The sequence below is a fragment of the Candida albicans genome, chromosome 1, assembly GCF_000182965.3.
Source record: "Candida albicans SC5314 chromosome 1, complete sequence".
NCBI classification, from domain to species: Eukaryota; Fungi; Ascomycota; class Pichiomycetes; order Serinales; family Debaryomycetaceae; genus Candida; species Candida albicans.
In genome coordinates this window covers 1,535,640-1,558,019 of record NC_032089.1, presented here as the reverse complement: position 1 = coordinate 1,558,019, position 22,380 = coordinate 1,535,640, and the positions used below count along the sequence as shown (strand labels likewise).

Here is a 22,380-nt window from a genome sequence, read left to right as displayed (position 1 = left end):
CTTGTTCTAAAAATGAAACAGCGCAATGATTCTTTTCATAGTTTTTTTTTTCCATACATAACTTCTGACGCGTGCACTATATCTGCTAACATACTCGGCAACAACAAAGAAAGAGAATTTGAACTAATCCGAAGATGAACGACCCCAGAGATGAACAAATTGACTCCGATGATGTATTAACAGAAGATTCATCTGATGAATTGAAGGACTTGGTGCAGGAGTTTGAATTGAAATATGCAGAATTAAAGAAGAACAAAGCCTTGAAAAAACGTCGTTCACAGTCACCACTGGAAGACATGCTGAATAAACAGAAACCCCATCAACCGGAGGTCCCCAGAACCCCAGAAAAAGCTAAAGTCCATTTGGATAAGGTAGTAGAAGAACCAAAGCAAAGAATTTTTACCAAGAAGGAGCCTCGGGATTCCAAGATAAAAGAATCAAACTTCTTAAACAAACTCTACGAGACAAGTAATAAGCATGATAAAGAAGATGCCCATAAAATAGATTTCAGTAAAAGAAGGTTTGAGTTTCAATTGGATAAGTATACTTTTACGCCAAAAGACGTTGTTGATGATTTAGAACCGATATCCAAGCTTTACTTGCGCAGAAGATACCTTGCCCAACTGCAAATTGCCGACATTATTGCCGAAACTGATAGCAACATGAAATTCCTTAAAATTGACAAGTTTTTAGCGAAAACCCATAAATCAAACAACTATGCTGAACCCAAGTATTGTAATTGGTGTCTTGTTGCCTTTGTGGTGCGCAAGGACCCAGTGCAGGTTGCTGCCAACAACTCTAAATACATCAAGTTGAAGGTTGGAAATTTTATGAATTCTGTAGACTTGATGCTTTTTGATAAGGCTTTTCAGAAAAACGGGAAAATCCAACCGGGTGATTTATTATTCATTTTGAATCCATTGATCAACAAGTATGAAATACAAGTTGGCAAGGGCCAGTTTCAGTCTGGGTTCAATTTGAAAGTAGAAAACACCAATGTGTCAAGTATTTTAGAGATAGGATCGTTAAGAGATTTTGGGTTTTGCAAGTTTACTAGAAAGCTAGATAATAGCAGATGCAAAAGGGCCATCAACACAAGGACGCAAGAATTCTGCGATATACATTTGGATATGAAGTTTAAGTCTAGTACAAGAATGGAATTAAATGGAAGTGTTTCGATTAGATCCCCGCAAAAAAACAAGAAAAAGATGTACATGAATAAAAATGGGTCTGGCTTTATTAAGCAATATAACGAGGAGAGTACTGTTATAGGAACAAGCTACGGTTCTCCTCTTGATCCAAAAAGGTACCAAGACCCGAAAGTACTCCAGAACCAAATCAAGCGGCGCAAACTAATAGACGACAAGGCAAAGGAGATGCTTGAACAAAAGCTATCGAAACTAGGTTCGGCTTCATTATTGAACAATTTACAATTATCTAAGAAAGAAGCAACAGATAAACTTGCGAGTGATCGTCTGAAGAGCAAAGGATTCACCAACACAATGATTTCACATATTGGGTTTGATCCAACAGGTACATCTTTGAACCAAAATAGTACCCTGCTTGGCAGCAAGCTGATGGAAAAATCTCGAGCACGGGAATTGCATGATTTGAGTGTTGAAACATCTGGTCATAAGTCGTTGTCTTCGTCTAAACAAGATCGCCAGTCGAAAGTTGCAAAATGGAACACGAATATCAGAACTTTACAAAATTACGATCGACGAGTTGCCAGCCACTCCTTGAGTACCTCTCGTCGGTTACAGAATCTTGTAGGAAAGCAAACACACGCTACACTAGTAGATAAAAGGAAAAGAGTGGTTGTCTCAGATGATGAACAACCGGGGATGGAAGAAGATGAAGAAGACATTGAAATCCAGTTTGACGACGAAAAGTCTAAGATGTCCTACATGAAAATGACTGGAGCCAGGTAAATAGTTTTGAAATAGACGTATTGCATTTCGTAGAGAAATTTTTTTTTTCTGCTACTTATTTTTAAGGCGCGTTATCAGACGATTTGAAATTTTATAGTATTTATAGGAGAACAACATAGAAAACATTCTTGTTTCTTCATCCAATCCACTTCATTATCAGTATAAGTTCGACCATTTTATAACTATGAGTCTCACGCCTGTTCAATATGGGTTGTTATTTTTGAATTTGCTTTACCGATTATACTCTGGGTTATATATGATAATTGCTGATTGCGATGAAACGTTCAATTATTGGGAGCCGTTGAATTTGCTACTTCGAAATTTTGGGAAGCAAACATGGGAATACTCCCCCGAGTACAAAATCCGTTCATATGCTTATCTCATTCCGTACTTTATTCTTGGAAAGGTGTGTCAACTTTTTGATTTTCAACCAGCAACAGTCTTCTTCATTATTCGTACTTTGGGGATAGTTGGATTCACGTGTTACTGTGAGTGGAAATTGTTCTGTTCGCTCCGACGTTATTCAGCATCTATTGCCAATTGGTTCCTATTGTTGAACACTATTGCACCCGGTATGAGTCACGCAGGAGTGGCATTATTGCCTTCGTCATTGGCTATGCAAACCACGATGTTGGCCAACTCCTTTATTCTTGAAGCGATCAAATCAAAGAACCACCAGGAAAAACAAACCAGCATATTAAGGGCAACATTTTGGTACTTTATTGGTGGAATATTAGGATGGCCATTTGCGTTGGCTTTGGGATTACCAGTTGGATTTTACACCATTTATCAATCAGTTGTTATCGGCAATCTTCCATTGACAGCTTTGTTTCGAGTTTTATCTGTTTTATTGACTGTTGTTGTACCTATAATGATAATTGACTCGTTTTTCTACCAGAAAGTACTGTTTATTCCGATTAACATTGTATTGTACAACGTATTTGGAGGCGAAGGGGAAGGACCTGAGATATTTGGTGTAGAACCCTTCAGTTACTATATTATGAACCTTCTTCTTAATTTCAATGCTATTTTCCCATTGGCTGTTATAGGGGTATTTTGGAATCCAATACTAACCCATGTTAAAGCGTTTTCAAGTTTCGTTTCCTTACAGTTGGTCATTTGGTTTGGAATTTTCTTTGCCCAGCCACACAAGGAAGAACGATTTTTGTATCCTGTTTATTCCTTGATCACATTACTGGCAGCAATACTATTGAGCAAATTAACTATTGGGTTGAAAAATTTTGCCCTGAAGCCAATCTACCGCGTATTTCAGCTAGGATTTATTTTATCTATTGTCGTTGTGTCCAGTTTAAGGATTTTGAATTTGGTCGAGAATTATGGTGCACCATTGCAAACATTCAACACAGTTGCCCAACTAGAGGACTTGGGCCAATCATTGCAGTCTCCAATAAATGTGTGCATGGGGAAAGAATGGTACCATTTCCCTGCATCTTTCTTTTTACCGGATTCCTATCGATTACGATTTGTTGACAGTGGCTTTGATGGCTTATTACCTGGAGATTTTTTTGAGCTGACGAATGTCATTGATTCCACTACATTTATTCCCAAAAACATGAACAATAAGAACCAATTTGAAAAGGATAAGGTAATTGACCTTGAACATTGCCATTATTATGTTGATAATTCACAACTCAACAGTTACCCACAATTAGTCTATCCAAACTTGTCTACAACTGGTAAATGGGAGGTAATCACATGTAATAAAATGTTAGATCCAAATGAGAAGCATAGCACAATTGGAAAGTTATTGTATGTTCCTACGTGGCTAAGAGGGATAATTCCGTATGATGTTGGGTATATGGAGTTTTGTCTTTTGAAAAAACAAGACATAGAAGATACAGTGTAACACCATTCAGCTGCTCTAACAAAGCACACCCATATGTGCTAGGGGGTTAACTAGGTTTAATAGTGGTAATACCATATCAAGCATTAGCAAATAAGAAGAAAAAAACTAAAAAAAAACTAAAATATAAAAATCTCGTGGCATTCTTATAATAAGTATATACTATTCGTAATATTCGTCCAATGCTCTTCTAGATTGGTCGAATCCATCTCTCGCCTTGGCTAATGCATCCTCAATTAATGCTATCCAAAAGTCATCGCTTGATTCATCCGGTATATTGCTAGTATTTGTTTTGTTATTACTTGTTTCGTTGCCATTGGATCCATTTTCTGGATTAGTTTCACCATCATTAACGGCCACATTTTCCGCACTTACGGCCGAATCGCCTTTAGTTTTTATATCTTCCAATTGAAAATTGTCAAAGTTGATCTTATGGCCATAGTTTTGAATTCGTTCGCATTGATTTGAAATTTTGGTCAACCCCAAAGCAGCAGCAGATCCTTTCAAAAAATGACCCGACGATGACAATTTCTCCAAATTCTTTTCCTTTAAATATTTATCAATTTCTTCAAATGTTTCTTCCACTTGGCTAACAAAGACTTCTACTAGTGATTTGGAAAACCCTTCTTCATCCTCGTCCATGGTCACTATTTCACTAAACACTGCCCAGTCGACAAGTCCTGAGTCTTGTAATTTTTGTAATTTATCTTCTGACATTATGAAAGTTTTGTTTCAAGTTTCCTCTTAGTATTCCAAGAACTTTCTCAAATATTGATTATCAATGTAGTGCCGTCTTGATTGGTTATCACTGCAGAGTTGAAAATAAAAGAAATGTTTTAATATAGATTAATCGAATTTGTTTTTGTTTTCTTAGGCTAGTTTTTTTTTTCTATTCTTGTTTTATTTTATGATATTTTTTTTTTTTCGCTCATTCTGTTAGCGCCAAAGAAAAAGAGGAGCTGAGAGAGAGAGGAAAAGGGAGAGAAAGCGTGTTAAAAGAAAGAAAGAAGTGGGAGGAAAGGGCAGCATCGCCAACATTGCCAGCAATGGTAGGTCGAAGTGAAAAGTGGCAAACGGTCGAGTTTTCTATTGGTACAGGTAGCCGCTAAGTACAAAAGAAAAGAAATGCAAGCAAAACTAAGAACGTCATTAATAATCTTCAGTGGCAATGTTTAAGCACAAAAATTGAATTAAGAAAGTAAAAAAAAAAAAAAAAAAAAGAAATGGGAAAGATTACAAGCTGGCAATAGTTGGTTTCATTTATTATCAGGAAGAAAAATGTTGTTAATGATGAAAGGGCAAAAGAAGAAGAAGAAGAGATAGGTATTTCTGTTGTTGTGTGGTGTGGGAAAAAAGTCTAGACTCAAAAGATCTTTTTTTTTAAAAAAAAGAAAACAAAGAAAACAACCTCACTCCACCTCAATGACGTAATGACACTTTTGAAAAGAGGGAGACCAACAAAATAATAAATGGAATTACACGTGACCCAATATATAGTGTATAATATTAATTTGCATCTCTATAAAAAAATTGTCTCTATTAAACTACTTCTAAGATATATTTTAAAAAAATAGCAAGGCATATGTTTCTAATTGTTAAGCTCATGGAAATCACCTAATTTGTTGATGTAGTAGGTAGGTGTTTCGTTTTCATTCAACAGTTTGACATTTTCTTCAGTTTCAATACCTGTCAAAACTAGCAATGTGTCCAAACCACCATCTCTACCAAACTTCATGTCAGTATTTAACCTATCTCCAATCATTAACCCTCTTTTTGGAGTCTTCCCCAAGTCAGGAAAATCAGCTTTTATACTGTTCATCATTGATTGATTAGGCTTTCCACAGATAGCTTCTGGTTGTCTACCACTGGCAAAGCTCACTGTCTCAATGATTGAACCAGCACCAATAAGCAACTTTCCATTAGCAGGGAAGGTGGAATCGATGTTAGTGGCAATAAATGGGATTGTCTTTTTATCTTTCAACAAATACTGCAACGTTAATGATAACTTCAAGTAATTCAAATTGAACACTAACCCACACAAAACACAGCCAACATCGTTGTCTAGTTTATTTAATCTAGGATCATTGGAATCGAAATCAACTCCAGAAGAAATCAAATCAGGATCAGACCCACCAACAGTGGTGTATCCCAACTCGTGCAATTCCTGTTCAATTCCTTTTTCTCCTAAGACCCATACTTTCTTATCTTTGGGTAATTTTAAGATTTTATCAATGAAAATGGCTGATGCATATGACGATCCAAATATCTCTTGTTTACTTATATCCGGAATCCCCAATTTCTCAAATTTTTTCAAATAATCGTTACGGGATTTTGTTGAATTATTGGTAACAAATATAACCTGTTTATTTTTGGATCTTAACAATGAAATAGCCTCGGGAATAGAAGGTAGCAAATGATCGCCCAACCATAAGACACCGTCGCAGTCAAATAAAAAGTAGTCGTACTTGTCAAGTAATTGGTTCACTTGGTCTTTAGAAGTAATTTTAATTGACATTAGAAACGGAATGTATTGGGTTATAACAAATGTGATTAATAGAATGATAAGAAGGAATGTACAAAAAAAGAAAATGTTGTCTCACCAAAAAATTTCGACATTTCACAGTTCAGATAAACACTTTTTTTTCCGGGTCGCAGATCACCTTTTAACCAGTACTATCACGTGTGACACAATTTCAAAATGGTACCAGTGCTCGTGACAACGCCAATAGTATATAATTACAGAGAATCAGCAACGCGCTATTAACTAATTGTATTGAAACTATTATTATTATTATTATTATATTAGCTACTTATTACTAATTAGTTTACTATGAAAGATTCAATTAACAATTCCACCCAAATTTATGGTTTTGGTGTTATTGTTGCCTATTTTAATATCATTACACAAATTGTTTAAGCAATTATGTTTGAACAACTCTTGGAACTGAGAGAACAACTCTTTATCTTCTCTAAAGTAGCTTAAATTCATTGAATATATTGGCAGTTGTTTGAATTGTTGCAGTTGAAGTTGACTAAAAATGAACCATAAAAGTTTGGCATTACATTTCTTATTTAGTAAAATAGGTTGATATTCGTTACCAGATTCAGCCGACAATTCTGGTTCAGTATAGTTCTTGAAATTATGAACATAATTGTTTGCAGCATCATATTCCGCCATTGAATTGAAAGCACTTCTTCTTTGGTTACACTCCACGCATTTACAATTGTTTAATAGAATTTCCGATGTAGCTTGATTTGACTTCATCGATGGTAACCAATAGTTGAAAAAATCGTAAATTATTAATGTTTTCAAATTCTTCAAGATTTGAAGCGATTCAGCAAACTTGGCCCAGTTAATCTTGAATTGATCATTCTTAGTGAACTCGTTCAAATTAAAATACAAATAGTCCAATTTCGGGAATTTGCGGAATATCGATTCTAATTGGCAATTAATCACATAGTTATACTGACACAAATTATTGCTGGAGTTTTTCGATTTGTAATTGATAATAGACAATTTTTGCAAATTATTGAACTCGTTGGCGTGTTGTGCTTTTGTCAAATCATTATAGAATTGATTGATACAATCACAGTCACGGTGGAAGCAGTTCAACTTTAATTCCAACTCTATTAGCTTACCAAAATCAATAGCAGCAAATTGTGAAAATGTTAATGGAGACTCCCTTAAGGAATGACAGTAGCAGATTGACAACTTTTCCAAGTTTGGGCAATTAATATTGGAGTTTACGAATACTTTGGTTGATAATGTTGTATTAAGTTGCAATATCTCCAACTGTTCCAAATTGAGTACCCGATCTTTAATGTACTCATCCATAAAATTACCTTCAATAAATAGATTTAGGTTCTTCAAGTTTGGATTGTGACAAGGTATTTGATTTAGTTCCTGCACTTTCAAAATAGACAAGTTGGAAAGATTGCAGAGCTTGCTTACCGAAGAGTGGATATCACACACACCACCAACCTCGTCATTTTCTTCCATGATATTAGTACAGTTATTATTCGAAAGAAATTGATCTAAGGACTGCTTTTGACGAATATTCTCCACGTCAAAGTTGATAAACTCTATGGGATGATTCAAATAACTCCAGTATTGATTCAATTTTGTGTACAACGAATCATAATTAAACGAGCTAAAGTTGGATTTGCAATGAATATGAATAGATTTGATATATTGGAAGTTTGACATAGACAACCCCTCTATAAATTTGGAAAGATGATCAATATGAATATATGTTTGATTAGTTGTCTGGATTATTGATTTATTGTCATTATCATATATCGTGATATGTTGGTACAACACTTGGTTGATCAAACGATTGAAAAACCTGCAAGTTTGTGATAACGAAAATAGCGATGAGTAACTGGGGTTTTTGTGGTTATCCAAACGGTTGGTCTCTTCTATTATCCTTTGAAGAAGATCTATTGGCAAGTCAGTCAATGAATTCATGATATGAATAGTTAGTATATGTTATGATACTTGTTCTAGTGGTGAATGGAAGTAAAATGAAATAAATATAAATTTGTTTGAAAATTATTTTATGGTCATCTGGTTTACTTTTATATATTATATTTTGCTTAAAGTATGGGGTAATATGTGCACACTAAGGAAATTTAAGTCCGAGCTGGTCACATGTGTGTGGATGTTTACTTTTTTTTTCTTGCGGCCTTTCACATTGAGAGCAAAAAAAAATTGCCGCAAAGTTTATGTGGAGCCGCCTCGTCCTGTCACTAGCGCAACACCAACAAAACAAGCTAAAAAGAGAGCATCTCGATGCTGAATGGCTATATTTAAAATTGCCTTTCTTTCTTTTTTTTTAAAACTTTTTTTTTTCTTGGTATTTTGACTAATACGTAGCAAATAATTACAAGAGCGCTCCATTCCGCCAGACCGATTCGCCACACAATGTGTGTTCTTTTTTTTGCAATTTGCGGCATTTTTATAAACAAACAGGTGGCAATAGGATCCACACATTTAACACGGTGCCAATTCATCTTTTAAACACAATGTATGTGTGGCGATTCTTCTTTGAATTCATAATTCCCTCCCGCCACCACTACCATCACCACCACCACCACCACCACCACCACAACAACAACAACAACAACAAGATATTTTGTCACGATTTCGACTACTTCCAACATTCTTCTATTTTCATTGTTGTTGAGCTGATAATATAAGTTAATTTTCTATCTTTTCTTTTATTTATAGTTTATTTCCCATTTTTCTTTCTAGGTTGCTTAGACAATATTGTAAACTGGTTAGTATTTTTAAAAGGATGAATGGAACAAATGGACTGCTAAGAAAGGGGGGGTGGTTCTAGAACTTATTGGTGGTTGCACTTTTTTCTTTTATTTTTTTCACTGCTCGCTTAAATTAACTTAGACGATTGCGCTTCTCAATACCCCAAATTGGCATAAATTCACTTCCCCAGCTTTCAGTCCGCAACTTTAGTTTTCAAGAATGAAAAAACCCAGCACTTTTATTAGTTTGGTTGTTTTTCTTAGTGAGGAGAAACATGTATATTAGATAGTTCTATAAATCCTGGTGTGTGTTCCAACTTGTTATTATACTGACTCAGACGATAGTTTCTTTTCCTTTTAACCGTGCATCTCCATACCAGAGACATTTCAAAAGGATCATATGTGTTTACATTTCAAAGACAAGGGTCTACACTTTCAGCGAAGCAATGTTTTCCTTTGGATTTCTTAGTTGTTAAATTCGTTGTACTAATTCCTTGCTGTAGCAAATTTCACGACAAATACCACTGGCAGCCGATTATCTAATTACATTGATCTAATATCGAATTGTCAGAAACTATAACGAACGAACCGTGCTTCTTGTTTTCGGAATCTGTGTTTTGATATTAGTCAAATGGTAGCATCTGCTATGATGGAAATTACACAATACATCATTTTAATCACGTGATTGTCACGTTTCTTCTTGGCTGTTGCTAATCACCAATAATAATATTTTTCCGTCATACTAAGAATCCTTCTATTATCTGAGATCCATTGAAGAAAAAAAAAATAACATATAATAAATTGCTTGATATCACCTAGCCCGTCAGCCATGTCTACAGATGTTGAACCCATGACAAGTCTAGATGTTACCACTGGACTAAATTCTTTGTATATGCTATACTGCACAGCTCCATTACCGCTAGTTGTGATAGGCATAGCATTTTTTTATTCAGGATTAACCCAACGAAGATCAGCTTTGACCATGTTTGCCGTGCCGTTTCTACTAGCTCCCATGATTATTATAGATTGGTTCATATGGGGCTATTCATTATGTTATTCTGCATCTTCGAATCATTTTATTGGAAATTTAAACTATGTTGTACTCAGACAGTTTCGTAATGCTTTGACTGCTGAATTCACAAATACCAGAGGCCATGTATTAGCTGGTGCACATGTACTTTTTAATATGTTTTTCAAGCTTATTTGTGTTTCATTGACTTTCCCTGGATGTATTGCTGAGAGAGGAAGAGTTTTGCCGATGATTCTATTTGCATTTATTTGGTCAGTCATAATCTATAACCCGGTCACTTATTGGTTCTGGAATTCGAACGGGTGGCTCTCAGTGGATTTAGGAAGATTACCTGTCTTGGATTTTGCTGGGGGGAACTGTGTTCATATTGTTAGTGGGTTTACCTGTTTGGCCTACTCGTACATTTTGGGACCAAGAAATCCGAAATTACTTTACAACTACCGCAACTCCAACACCGGACATATTATTTTTGGCACATTCTTGGTATTTATGGGATGGATAGGCTACATTGCTGGATGCGATTTTAAATTCTCATTCAACTCCATATACATTATACTAAATACACTTATTGCTGCATGTGCAAGTGGCATTGTATGGACTGCCATTGACTTTTTCTTCTCGTCGGTTCCATTGGAGGGAGAAAGTGTTGGATTGAAGCATGGAGATAGTAAGTTATCTAATTCTCTGGGAGATAACCACTCACCTATGTTGCAAGCCATTGTATCAAGAACCGGGGTGTCCATTAATCAAAGACTACATGAATCGAAATCGAATTTTGTTGAAAAAAGAAAGTTTTCCATGATATCATTCTCGTCAGGTATCATGACTGGGTTGGTTGTCTTTACACCAGGAGGAGGATACGTTTCTTCGAATGCAGAATTTTGGAAAGGGATTATTTTTGGTGTCGTAGGTGCAATTTCTGGTAATTTAGCTACTAGATTGAAGTATTTCTTTAATATCGACGATGCATTGGACCTCTTCGCAGTTCATGGTATCCCGGGAATTGTTGGTTCTATGCTAACCGGTATTTTTGCTAATGATTTGTATGATTCAAAAGGAGGGTGGGTGAAAGGTCATTGGAAACAGTTTGGATATCAGTTGCTAGGATTGGTGGTGACAAGTGCGTATGTTTTCATCATGTCAATGGTTTTCTTATACTTGATTGATTTGATTCCAGGGTTCCATTTAAGAATTGATAAGGACTTTAATAGACGAGAAAGAGAAAAGACGCTTAAAGCGAAACAACTTGATCAGGAACTAGAATCGCAGACTTCGCCACAGCAGGTTGTACCACATATGTCGAATTCGACAGAGCAAATGAGTTTCTGGGAACAAGTCGAGCTACAGGGTACTGATGGATACGAGTTTAATGGAGAGTTTATGCTAGATTTCATGGAGTTCATAAGGGCTATCCGCCCCCAGGATTATGAGGATGATGACCTAAAAGACATTATACAAGCTCCCAATCAATACGAAGGCTACATCGGGCAAGATTTCGAGCTACACCAAGAAGGTGTTCATAATTTAACGAAGCGAGAATAGAGTTATAATACAGATTGTACATAGTACAATACTTTTTACATATTTAATGAATACCAACATTTTTTTCTTATAATTATGTTTACATAGTGTTTATATAAGATTTGTAAATTCTATCCCAATAGTCTAATTGTTACTTCAAACACTGCAAATGTTGCCCCGTTTGCAGGAGCAGCTCTCAATATAGTCGGTAAGAATCCCTTATAGAAGCCCCTTATACCCTGTGTTCGGAAAACATCTTTTATGACCGCCAATGAACTCCTATATTTTGGATCTTTTATAGAATCGGTTTGCAACTTTGACTTGATGACATCTATAGGATAAATACCAATCCAGAGAGTATATCCAGATAACCCACCGAAAGTACACAATTTCCAAGCTGAAATATCATTTCTTGTTAATTTAGGATGTGTCTTCAATTCTCTGGCAATCAATGCCTCATAAGTGGCAAAATATATTCCCAATCCAACAGATTCTCTAATCAAAGTTGGGACTAACCCTTTGTAAATACCTTTAATTCCGTCTGTTTGGTAAATCTTTTTGGCACAATCCAAAGGACCATTGAAATTCTTTGAGTTTCCGGTTTGGGTTTGCAATCTAATACGGATATGTTCAATTGGACTAGCTAAAAATCCATTGGCAAAACCTGCAACACCACCACAGACAAAGTAATCTATAATAGACATTGGCTGTCCATTTAATCTCTTATCATAATAACGTTTCATGTATTCATTCACCGAGAACTGCACAGACACACAAGCCCCTACACCCACTAGCGGTGTCAATGTACCTTTATAGAACCCTCTTGGCCCCTCAGTAGCCAAAAGTTTTTTTATAACATCAAGAGATCCGTTATATGTTCCTTCTGGGGCCGATTGCAATCTGACTTTTACTGTGTCAAACGGTTGACCAACCAAAACTTGGGCGATACCCCCCATCGTTCCTGCAAAGAGGTCTTTTGCAACCTGTTTGTTGTCCTGTGTGAGTGGCGGCTCCTCTAATTCAATGGTCATACTATAAATGGGAAGATGCTTATCTTAAAACCTTCGGAACATCCAACAAAATTTTTCATAAATCAAAAAAAAAAAAAAGGCAAGGCAAACAATGGGCGAGCGAAAAAAAAAATTGGGAGAAGATGAGGCAAGAGTCATATGCGTAAATCCGCAGGCCATTGATCCAGCCGCTACAAATGTGGACCCGGAGAAAGCAAGTCTGGAATTGTAAACAATAGAAATTGCTTCAGCTAGATATATAGTAACATATGTTTTATTTTTTTTTCACCAATTATATGGTATAAAAAGAGGTGCAGACTATGTCTTAACTCTATCTCCAAGGAGCTAAACTTATCGACTCAATTGAGGACACTATATTTGACACTCATGTCTTCATTGTCTCCAAATGCTTGTAAGGCTTCAAAACGTTTTGTGCATAATAACACGACTATTTTGAAAATATCAACCACATCAATGTAAGTAATCCAATTAACATCTAACCTCATTGGCCACATTCTAGTATTGAGCACTGACTGGGTTGGCAAAAGTTAACCCCAAGAATCCATCCTCAATATTTCGAGATCATCGAGAAGAAATGTAATAGGCACCATGTACCAAAAAAAACGTTCTTTTGGTTATTTTACTGCATTGTACAAATTTCAAAATAAGAATACTAAGAGATCGAGCTATACACGTACACACCTGTTAACGCACAATGCTTACTAACCTTGATTATCATTATTTCTTGCCATAATCAATCCATCAAATGGATTAAGTCCGTGTTTTGCAAACATTTGACCAGAAGATTGTACCGGAGCAGTCAACGGAGCACTTTCTTGTAAGTTTAATGGAGGAAGCACTAATGTTGTCGTAGTTATGGAGGAATTTGTTGAAGGATTGCGTATTGGGGTTGGTCCATTGCTAGCTGCTTGTCCTCCGCTAGTGGGTAAGGAAGGTGCATGTGCAGCTACTGGTGTAAACAAGTTTGATACACTAGGGACTGAGATCAATTGTGGTTGTTGAGAGACACCAGTGGACGAAGAGTCCGGAAGCAATGATTTGTACGACGAAACCTCTAAAAAGTATGTCACCTCCTTTGCAGTCTTTGTCAAATTGGACATTGATGCACGAATGTCGTCGAGAATAGGTATATCTTTAACTATTGCCTTAACTGCAGCTAAAGTCTGGACAACAGTTTTGATAAATTGATTAATATCCTCAGCAAACAACTTTTTCGTGGTGACCGATGGATTATTTCTGATAGTTATTAGCTTTGTATTGAGTCTTTTTATAATGTCTAGTGATGCTGCACACACCTTGGCTAGTTCTTTTATCTTGGAAGCGACTGTTGGGTGAACTACCCCTCCGTTGGCACTAGCTGTTGCACCTTTATTGATTGTTTTATTCAACTCGGAAAATATTGTCTGTGTGCTGCTAGTAGCCAGTTCAATTGTACTGTACAACTTTTCATCTGCATCCGTAGTAGTATTGATGGAAAGCTTCTGTTTCATTTCAGTTGAAGAAGACTTTGCACTTGCTTTAGGACACAACAACAAGTAAGCATTTTGTAGTTCATTCAACGATCCAAACACAGATAAATAGACCATTCTTATAAAGCAAACCTCTATATTTCCAACAAAAGACTGGATATTCTCATGGAGAAGCTTCATAATCGATTTGAACGAGCCTATGCAATTGTGTAAAGCTTGCACTATTTGTTCTGAATTGTCGCCGGATTCTTCCATGATTTCAAGATTCTCCACTAAAGAATCAATGTTAGATTTTGTGCTATAAAGGTATGACACCATTTTCATCGTGACTTTTTTATCTGAGCAAAACGAAGTGAATCTACGAATGGATGAATGTAGTTCACTAAATGAAAAAAGGATTTTACGAGATACTCTAATAATGACTGGATTGGTGTGCAATTTACTTTGCTGTTGAGGTTTGGCTGGGGAATTTTCGCTGGCAGCGGTGTTATTAGATTTTGACACATTTCCAGAAGCTTGTTTGCCCTCTGCTGCGGGTTTTTTGGGTTGAGAATACTCCGATAACTCATCACCAGGAAGTTCTTGCAAGGTGGACAAACGTTTGAAATAAGCATTAGATTTACGTTCAGTATCGACACTTTCGCTTTTTTCAAGCATCCGATCGATCTCTTTAAAAGTGTTTGAACGTCCTCGTGCCGATGATGTCAGTGTCACGCCAAGGTTCTTATTAGTAGATGTCGTAGCAGGTGCAGCTTGTGTTGACGGTGTGGTTGTTCCTGGTGTAGATGTAGGTGGCGACTTTGGCAACTGGAAGGAGATGTCTGTTGGTGAGTCAACATGAGGAATGCCTTCTGTGGTTACATGATCCGGTACAGCCCCAGAGATTAAACTATTATTGGCATCTTCTTTGGAGGATCCGTCACTGTTTTCGTCTGATTTCTTGATAATCAACCCCATTCTCCGTGATGCCTTTGATGAAAACGAGGTCGATATAGATCCGGATTTACTTCTCGCTATTACTGGATCACTCGTGGTTTGAGACGTTTCTGGTGTCGAATCTTTTGGTACTTGTTGTCGTTTTTGCGACGACTTTTCCATGGCCTCTTGAATTTTCAGATTAATGAGCATTCTATTGGCGACCAAATAATTCTTCAACTCTCCCACCCAATCTAGATCAGGTTTTTGTTGCTGGAATGCTCGAATTATGTCGTTCGAAGGAAGTAGTGATGGATTCCCTGACACTTCGATTAAGTTCAAATTTGGTAATTCTCCAAGCTGTGGCGATATGTACTTGAAACTGTTATCTTTGATAGAAATTACCTTCAACGTGGTAACAGAAGACAACGAGTCAGGCAAGAACTCCAAGTCATTGGATGCTAAATCCAAGATCTCCAAACTATCAAACCCATAAAAAAAATCTTGAGGAATATACGAAATTGAATTCTGGTGTAAATCCAAATACTTTATAGACGATGCAATTTTGTGGAAGTTTGATGGTAGTTCAATGAGTTGGCTGTTTTGTATTGCCAATTTCTCTAACTCCAAAGACGGATCAAAACTAGTTAAAAACTCATATATTGTATCTATCAATTCTGACGGTTTGGTGGTAGATGGTAAGGAGTTTAGTTTGATTGATTTCTTCTGTTTAATGGTATCAAGTTGCTCCTTCAATAACGCAACTATTTGAGATCTACTCATAACTGACGATCAAACCAAAATAATAGATTTAACAGAGCTGTCCCTCTTTTATTAGTTGATAAATAATGTAATCAGGAGTAAATGCAAATGCCGGTGGTGTACTGTTGTAGATGGCTCTTTTAAGTTGAATAAGTTTTATGGTTGATTTTTCTTTTTCTTTTCTCTAGTTATTGTAGATTGTTTTATATTTTATAATTTTTTTTAGTTGTACAGATTCTTCTTCTTCTTCCGCTTCTGGTCTCACTCCGTCTTTTTTTTTTTCTCTCTCTCTCTTTACTACTCTTTCTCTGTACTGTTCTTGACTGTACGATTTTGTGGTGACTTTTCTAAACAACAGAGGTGATCCAGAACCAAATAAAAATATCTATTGATGGCTGAATAAATTGATATGTAAAGTGAAACTAGGAGCTTAGCAACTATTTCAATCTTTCATAGACAAAATAGAAATTAATCTCCAGTTAGATGACGGAGAGTTAGTGCGTTGATTGATTATCAACTTAATCGACATGGTACCAATACTAATAAGCTCGAATATGCATTGCTCTTCGTCTTCTTCTGTATCCATTATCCTGCTACAACATCCACTATATTCCTTCAACTCTGGCTTTACACGGGCAATAAAAAATCAATTTTATTACATCGCACACCAATGTGAGGCATAATATTATTCATCTTCTTACAAGTGTGTATGTACTCTAACAATACTTAATATACACGGAAGAGTAACTCCACTGTTTCAAGAAAAAACACAAAAATGAGATAAAACGAAACTAGGCTGTCATTATTTATCTTTATACATGTACCCCTTTAACTCTGGCGTCGATTCTTTCCTGCCATACTGTCTTGCCACTACAGCTGCATACTTGTTTATCGTTTTCCCAAACTCCAGCTGATCTGGCAATAACTCCACACAAAGAATCTGGTGCCACTTGGTCTTTGATTTTCGACAATATGATACTTCTACCAATCAACTGATTAATATTAAGTTTAGCATGAAGAAAAGCTTGGCCAGCATATAAAGTTGAATCTTCCTCTAATTTTGCACCTCTTGAACTAATGGTGGTTTCTGCATTCACTGGTGTTTTCACTTCAATTGGATTCAATTCATAAAAGCTTGGACCTGTAGATAAAGCACCCTGTGACAAGTTCCCTGATACTCGAATAGAAGGGTAGTAGACACCTTTAGGTAATCCATTGACAGTTAAATCAACAAATAAATCGTTTGGGGAGACCTCGACAAGTCTTGCTAATCCTTTCACGGGGTGTTGAATGTCATTGGGATCAAAAGACTCTAATATACAGACAGCAGCGGAATCCGGTTTTCCAGTACCTCTGATTATAGCATCTTTACCGGTGCTTTGGATGGCTTTTGATATCTCACTCGGTGGCAATGATCCCTCAGTACTGACAAGGTTATCTTTCAAATTGATGTTGAATTTTTCAACTCCATCCAAGCCTTTTAATACACTAGCAATTGAGTCGACACAAGAGTCACATTCCATAGGCACAGCAAATACTATTTCAAATGTGTTTGTCATGGTGTTGGTTTGTTCTATTATTAAGATCTAATGGAAGGATAATGGAAAAAGAAAAGAAAAAAAAAAAAAAAAGGAATGCACCACAATTCATTCATTCATGTTTATATTAGTAATACAAATCCCACGAGAACAAAAATTCTAAAAAACAGGGAGGCCGGAAAAAGCTGAACTCTGTTTAATGTCCACAGTAGGTGAATCGTATGATGATGACAACAATATATACATATAAATATATTACAATGATTCATGGAAGTCTACTATTTTGTATTGTCTAGACTGTATATAGTTTTTTGAATACATTGGATTCGACAAGACACATACCCTGTTTGTTATGTACAATAATTATTCTCAAATCTCCCATTTTTTTAGTTAATTTTGTAGTTCAGAAACAATAGAAGCATACTAATGCAATTTAAGCAAATCTGGTAATCTTCTAGTTGACGATATACATTAATGGTTATTACGAAGTGGGGGGAGAGGGGAGTGGTGCTCGAGAGAGATTCTAATACTTATTATTTTGGATCATCTGTTATATTATGAAATATAATACAGTTTCTAAGTGATAATATGCTTGCTAATGCCAGCGATGATTCTAGAAAGGAGGGATGCAGCACAAGTAGTGGGGATGACCCTTCAATGAGTTTTACACATTTAGGGGAACAAATTGGGTGGGGACATTCACAAATTAGTTCTTGATTTGTTTCAAAACTGACTTTTATAAAGAGTTTCTGATTGAATAGTACAATACAAGTGAAATATAATGCATAATTAATAGCAAAAATTCTACCAGTTTGATAGATATTTTTACATAAAAGAGAAGAAAAAACAGTTTTTTGGGGAAATATTTTTGACCAAAGTCTTACAAAATTATTTTTAAACAGAGTCTACAAGGTTGACCCTTTTGAAAACACAGTCAAGCAAAGTACGAAACCCTCTTTCATTGCCAAGAAAAGTTCTTCTACAACATTTTCAATCGAGTGATTTATAGGGACCAAAAAAACATAGAATTGACAACAGGTTCTTGGAATTCAGTTTCATCTCAACAACAATAATAATAAAAAAATAGAAAAAAATAAAGAAATCGATTAAGGAAGACCATCCAAATCAGTCAAATCTACATTATTCTGCTTGACAACGAAACGATACACGTTATATAATATCAGCTGAAATCCATTCTAGAAATCCAATTAATTTCTGAAAAAGAAACCGTTTCGTCAACTTGAAAATAGTTGCTTAATTTAACAGGAACCTAAATTTAAAAACACGACATTGATTTGATTGGAATTTTTCTGCTTCCATGTCTACTTTGTGCAACATAAGGAGTGGCGATAGTGGTGATTGAAAGATAGACGTTTTGGCAACTGAGGATTGGTAGCGGAATGTCTAAGCTCACCATCCCGGATATTTTAGGAGCACGTCTGTGTCTACATTTTGCTCTTTTTTTTCTTCATCCTAGAAATCCCGATACGACAGTAAGAAGAATCAATGTAGAGACAGAAAAGAACCAATTTACAAATTGACACACATTCAAACACCATTCAAAACTTTAGTAATGCAGTTGGATATCAAGAACAAGGGTATAGGAGTGTGTTCATGCATGTGTGCGTATATTATAATAAGCTTGTTATTGAAGGATTGGCTTCTTCTATTTTGCTTTTATTGATTTATTTTCTTTATTTTTTTTTTTTCACCCAAATCCCACGACTCGCTTCCCCATACTTTATTTTAATTCTTAAATTTTATTTTTATTTTTTCTGTTGGAATCTTCATCTTCTTCTTCTTCCACTCTCTCTCTCTTTGTTTTTTTTTAATGTAATATGTAAGTTAATTTTGTATTACTTTCACCACTTTTTTAACCTAAACAAATTCATTAAATTCTTATTCAAGTTGTAATTCTACTTCTTGTTCTACTTTTTTTTTTTCAAATATTATTTTATTACAATTTCATCATCAAAATTTTCTTCGCTTTTGCAGATTTTTGTCCAAACCCAACAAAAAAGTCCGATCAAATAGTAGTAAGGGTCACCCATCCTAAACCACTTGTTGCATAGGATTATACATATGTATATATAAACTTGCAAGAAAACACAGATCAAGAAATTTTTTTTTTCTTTCTTTTTCCTTTCTTATTTACTTTTAGTTCTGGGCAACCTTTTAATCAACATTTGTGGGAATATTTGATAAATTGGATCTCATTTGGCATTCATTTTCTTACCCATCCACCTATTTCCATTCCGAATTGTATTGAAACCATACTCCCTTTGGCCCCCCCCACCCGTTTTCTTTTATAATGACTAAAAAGTTAACTCCACAAGAAAAGAAAAATCGAAAGCCGGCAGTGAGGGCGTGTGTGTTCTGCCATCAAAAACATCTACAGTGTTCAAACGAACGACCTTGCAAGAATTGTGTGAAAAGAAATATTGCTCATGGGTGTCAAGATATTGTACGAAAACGAGTGAAATATCTAACTGGTGAAAGTGTGCCAGGAGCAGTTTCGAATAAACAGTCCACACCAAGAAAGAAACTAAAAACTGGTCCAGTGTCAACATCAGTGTCCCCAATGGATTCCGTCAAGTCAGAATTGACAACTCCGGTGGAGTCTTCAAATCATTTCCCACCACCTATGTCGTCTTCTGTGGATGCGTTGCCTACAACACAACATAGTGCGATTGAGATTCCGCCAAATGACCAACCAATCAGTGACATACTTGAAGTCCCCCCATTATTCGATAGCTCACATATGATTAGCAGTGAAGCACCGGAAACCAACATTACTTTGACGACACAAAACTTGATCACACCTGATCCACTACTGTTTCATACAAACACCGTTTCAAATACTACAACCGACGTTTTGAATAAGCTTTTGAATGATAACTACGAAACCGAATCTATGTTGAGTGCTAACAACAGCAATGGCGACCACTTGCTAGGGATGGCACACACACTGTCTGGCCATCTTTCCAACGGACAACAATTTCAATCAAATTATTTGAACGAAGAATATATGATGTTGGGAGATATCATTTTGCAATCGAAACAAGCTAGCCCGTCGCCATCAAACACGAGCACTTCTGAGAACAACACCAACACCTTGTCACCTTCAAGTTTTGGATACATACTGAACATCAACTTTGAGGACTTTAATCAACCGAAAAGAAAGGTGGTACAGAAACTAAAGGATTCAAGACCGTTTATATCTTTAGGATTTACTGCAGATTTGGCTCCCCATGATAATAACAACAACACCGATTACTATGACGACAAAATGACCAACAATATAACAGGAAAGACTGAAGAGGGACCAGGGAACCCAATTATCAACTACAACACCAAGTTCACAACAGATTACGTTCCACCATCTATTACAAACAATCTATACAAGACAGCAAGTGATCTCTACAGCAAGGAACTTAAGAATTTTTATTACCCTTTAAGTTATCACGCACTTACCAAGTTGCTCAAAGTGATATTTGGTGGGAATGATCTATCGCCAGAGGAGAAACAAGAAAAACGATCTAAACTATTAATTATTTTGAAATTGATAGCCAGTTACCGTCCCACATTTATTGCCGCTCACCGTGACTTGATCCAAGAGGATCTTCTCATGCTAGAGATGACGTTACAACGGTCTCTTTTGGACTACAAGAAATTGGCAGAATTGAACTCATCACCAACCATCATGTGGAGGAGGACGGGAGAAATCATTAGTATTACTGAAGACATGGCACTTCTTTTGGAGCACCTGCTGTTTGATTTGCTAAAGGAAAGAAGATTTATTTTTGAATTAATGGACGACAATAGTATTGTCGATTATTTCAATCTTTTTGCTAATATTGCTGTGGGTAATTTGAAGTCAGTAATTCAAACAGCAATTCAAATGAAAACCAAAAGCAGTAACCTAATTAAATTCACCTGTGTTTTCACCATCAAACGAGATATTTTTGACATTCCCATGATTGTTATTGGCCAATTCTTGCCAATTGTATAATTAAAGCATTCTTGTAATATATTTATTATTTATTATTTGAAATACTTGTGTAGCAGGGTTTTTCAAAGTTAGTAAGCCAAGAAGAAAGAAAGAAGAGAAAAAACGGAGAAAACCCATTGATCTGGATATAGTAATTGACATTTTTCATTCCATGCAAAATCTCACTATGAATAATTTTAACAAAAAGAGGCGAAAGAAAATAGCCAAACTTGGCTTTTAGTTAGATAGTAGGTTTTGTGTGATCCACAAATCATAATTTGTAAGTGACACGCACGACGAAATGCAACTATACAACCAATCAATATCGGCTGATTTCTAACGAGGCTGATTTTACATACAATCTATTAGAATTTGAATCTAACAAGAATTTCGGCAAAAGGGAGCAATTATATATAAATGAGAATAAATTATATTGGGTTTTTGGAAGAGAATCACAATTGTATCTTTTGGTACCAAGCAACCAGACCAATATTGATTATACGACGATGACAGCCAGTATTCGAGAAATAACGGTTGTCTAACTTCTAGGTGTAAAGTCTGGGGAAGAAGTCAAAACTGTACCAAGAAAACAGTTTAAGAAGGAGGAAGTGGCGGGGCCATAAAACAATAATTGTTAATAAATTCTTGGATCATTTTAAAAAAAATCAGGTTATTTTTTTTTTGCAGTCATTTTTTTTTTTCATTATTAACAATCAATCAATTATCGACTGAGAAAATTTAATTACCATTTGAGAAAAAAAAAAAGGTTTGAATAATAAGAAAGAAGAAAATAAGGTGATTTTTGTTTTTGTTTTTGGACTTGGTCTTCCCAAAAGAGTGGATTTCCGGTTTTGTTTATATCCCAAAATACCACCCCACCTCACCCCATGCAAGAATGAAACGGGTCGTGGAGAGCAGGAAGTGGCACCAACTACAAATTAGTTTATGCAAGAACACTCTAGCTCTTTTTTGTTTATTCTCTTACATATACGTTAAGCAAAAATCATGTCATACACTACACAACAAGGCTAATTTTTTTTGCACCTAATAAACAGAGGGGAATACA

At 35.9% G+C, this 22,380-nt stretch overlaps 10 protein-coding genes across 10 annotated transcripts; 4 read left to right on the top strand and 6 right to left on the bottom strand. All coding sequences in view use genetic code 12, as the record gives it.

Annotated features, from left to right (window-relative positions):
* Positions 1–134: 134 nt before the first annotated feature.
* Positions 135–1,931, top strand: CAALFM_C107260CA (uncharacterized protein; the record flags this gene model as incomplete). Its single annotated transcript, XM_708792.1, has 1 exon — positions 135–1,931. One exon carries the CDS (start codon positions 135–137, stop codon positions 1,929–1,931), a length of 1,797 nt encoding a protein of 598 aa, XP_713885.1.
* A 184-nt stretch (positions 1,932–2,115) lies between these two features.
* ALG9 (dolichyl-P-Man:Man(6)GlcNAc(2)-PP-dolichol alpha-1,2-mannosyltransferase) lies at positions 2,116–3,798 on the top strand (the record flags this gene model as incomplete). Its single annotated transcript, XM_708793.2, has 1 exon — positions 2,116–3,798. One exon carries the CDS (start codon positions 2,116–2,118, stop codon positions 3,796–3,798), a length of 1,683 nt encoding a protein of 560 aa, XP_713886.2.
* Positions 3,799–3,957: 159 nt separating this feature from the next.
* On the bottom strand, positions 3,958–4,512 carry YPD1 (Ypd1p; the record flags this gene model as incomplete). The annotated part of the gene is made up of 1 exon (XM_708794.1): positions 3,958–4,512. One exon carries the CDS (start codon positions 4,510–4,512, stop codon positions 3,958–3,960), a length of 555 nt encoding a protein of 184 aa, XP_713887.1.
* Positions 4,513–5,383: 871 nt separating this feature from the next.
* Positions 5,384–6,310, bottom strand: PHO15 (4-nitrophenylphosphatase; the record flags this gene model as incomplete). The annotated part of the gene is made up of 1 exon (XM_708795.1): positions 5,384–6,310. The coding sequence occupies one exon, from the start codon at positions 6,308–6,310 to the stop codon at positions 5,384–5,386; it is 927 nt and encodes a 308-aa protein (XP_713888.1).
* Positions 6,311–6,634: 324 nt separating this feature from the next.
* Positions 6,635–8,263, bottom strand: CAALFM_C107220WA (uncharacterized protein; the record flags this gene model as incomplete). Its single annotated transcript, XM_708796.1, has 1 exon — positions 6,635–8,263. One exon carries the CDS (start codon positions 8,261–8,263, stop codon positions 6,635–6,637), a length of 1,629 nt encoding a protein of 542 aa, XP_713889.1.
* Positions 8,264–9,886: 1,623 nt separating this feature from the next.
* CAALFM_C107210CA (uncharacterized protein) lies at positions 9,887–11,629 on the top strand (the record flags this gene model as incomplete). Its single annotated transcript, XM_708797.2, has 1 exon — positions 9,887–11,629. One exon carries the CDS (start codon positions 9,887–9,889, stop codon positions 11,627–11,629), a length of 1,743 nt encoding a protein of 580 aa, XP_713890.1.
* A 110-nt stretch (positions 11,630–11,739) lies between these two features.
* Positions 11,740–12,639, bottom strand: YMC1 (organic acid transporter; the record flags this gene model as incomplete). The annotated part of the gene is made up of 1 exon (XM_708798.1): positions 11,740–12,639. The coding sequence occupies one exon, from the start codon at positions 12,637–12,639 to the stop codon at positions 11,740–11,742; it is 900 nt and encodes a 299-aa protein (XP_713891.1).
* A 701-nt stretch (positions 12,640–13,340) lies between these two features.
* Positions 13,341–15,806, bottom strand: SOG2 (Sog2p; the record flags this gene model as incomplete). The annotated part of the gene is made up of 1 exon (XM_708799.2): positions 13,341–15,806. One exon carries the CDS (start codon positions 15,804–15,806, stop codon positions 13,341–13,343), a length of 2,466 nt encoding a protein of 821 aa, XP_713892.1.
* A 791-nt stretch (positions 15,807–16,597) lies between these two features.
* Positions 16,598–17,344, bottom strand: CCS1 (copper chaperone; the record flags this gene model as incomplete). The annotated part of the gene is made up of 1 exon (XM_708800.1): positions 16,598–17,344. The coding sequence occupies one exon, from the start codon at positions 17,342–17,344 to the stop codon at positions 16,598–16,600; it is 747 nt and encodes a 248-aa protein (XP_713893.1).
* Positions 17,345–19,634: 2,290 nt separating this feature from the next.
* Positions 19,635–21,335, top strand: ZCF23 (Zcf23p; the record flags this gene model as incomplete). Its single annotated transcript, XM_708801.1, has 1 exon — positions 19,635–21,335. The coding sequence occupies one exon, from the start codon at positions 19,635–19,637 to the stop codon at positions 21,333–21,335; it is 1,701 nt and encodes a 566-aa protein (XP_713894.1).
* Between the last annotated feature and the right edge of the window lie 1,045 nt (positions 21,336–22,380).